This window comes from Apium graveolens, chromosome 1 (genome assembly GCF_009905375.1).
Source record: "Apium graveolens cultivar Ventura chromosome 1, ASM990537v1, whole genome shotgun sequence".
NCBI classification, from domain to species: domain Eukaryota; kingdom Viridiplantae; phylum Streptophyta; class Magnoliopsida; order Apiales; family Apiaceae; genus Apium; species Apium graveolens.
The window spans coordinates 189,583,710-189,585,211 of NC_133647.1; the positions used below are offsets into that span (position 1 = coordinate 189,583,710).

The 1,502-nt window shown below is 40.5% G+C and overlaps 1 protein-coding gene across 1 annotated transcript; it reads right to left on the reverse strand.

Moving 5' to 3' along the window:
- Positions 1-308: 308 nt before the first annotated feature.
- On the reverse strand, positions 309-659 carry LOC141713661 (uncharacterized). The gene has a single exon (XM_074517172.1). It carries the CDS (start codon positions 657-659, stop codon positions 309-311), a length of 351 nt encoding a protein of 116 aa, XP_074373273.1.
- Positions 660-1,502: the final 843 nt, after the last annotated feature.

Here is a 1,502-nt window from a genome sequence, read left to right on the forward strand (position 1 = left end):
CTTAGCCCGTCTGGCTTTCAATATCTTAGCCCATTTGGCTTTCATCTTCGCTACCCATTTGGCACTTAAACTTAGCCTGTTTGGTTTTAAAGAATCATGCCCTTCTGGAACTTTTGTATGCCCGTCTGGCACCATACTTCTTTCTATAACAACGTTGGCTCATCATCCTCGTTCTGTGCGAGATTCGCTTCTTATCTCTTCTCTCGTTCCCGTCGCTGTTTACTACATTCTGCAGCATAGTGTCCCATAGTGTTACAATTGTAACACCTTATCCTACTCTTGTCAAGGAAGGAACCACCTCTAACTCTTTAATTCTGAGATGTCAGGAGGAGTTGTCCACCTGGGCTCTCGAACCTGCCTTTCATCCTTTCCTCGTGAGCTTTAAGGCGACCTATTAATTCTTCAACCGTCATTGCTTTAACATCTCCAAATTGCTCTATATTTGAGGCTATTTGAAGGAACTTATCCGGAACTGCACATAGAATTTTCCTCACCACACTTGGCTCTTCCATCGTTTCCCCAGGAACACGAATGTTAGTCGCAATCCCACTCAACTTCATGTAGAAATCGTCAATTTTATCTGTTTCCTTCATCATCAGGGACTCAAACTCTCCCTTCAGCGTTTGCACTTTTGCTTCTTTCACCCGTTTAGCTCCCATACACGTCGTTTTGATCGCCTACCATGCCTTATTGGCGGTCTCTTTCTCGGCAATAGTCAGTAGTACGTCTTCGGACACTCCTTGGTAAATCGCTGCAAGGGCTACCTGAACCATTTTGTCGTCTACGGTTGTCTTGGAATCCGTTTGTTCTATCGCACCCCACACTCCTTGAGCCTTCATGAATACCTTCATTTTTAAAGACCATGCTGTGTAATTGCTTCTTGTAAGCATCGGATAACTTAATCTCACATAGCTTCCTTCTTTCTCCTTAGACATCTCCATAGTTCATGTGTTTAGGTTGGTATTTAGGCATGCACTAGCCAAGAACCCAGAGCTCTGATACCAAGTGTAGTATCAATACTGATATTTTTAAGAAGTGTTATAGACAATGTTAAAAACATATAAACTGGGAAAGAAGGAAACTAGCGGTTCATTTTCCTTAAACATAAAACTAAATACAAAACATATATAAAGAACAACGGGAACAAAGTAGTAGCTAAAAACGAGCAATTATACTCCTAATAAAACTCCACTACTCTACCAACTACTCTATATAGCTCGTAAAAATTCTCCATATGCACGACTAGGTCACCATATAAACAGCTACACATTTATTTAAAACAAATACATAAATAATAAGTTTAAGATTAATTCCAACAAGAACATATCTCTGAGAACTAGGTTCATTGTAATACACAATTGATTCACTCTACTTGAATGTCATTGTCTCCCTGGTCGCCCTGTTGAATCGATGCGTGCTTGGCGCATATCGCTGTCCTCTGTCAGATTCTCGTACTCCTTCAAGAAACTCATTCTCAAACCTACACTTCTAAATCTCTTGTT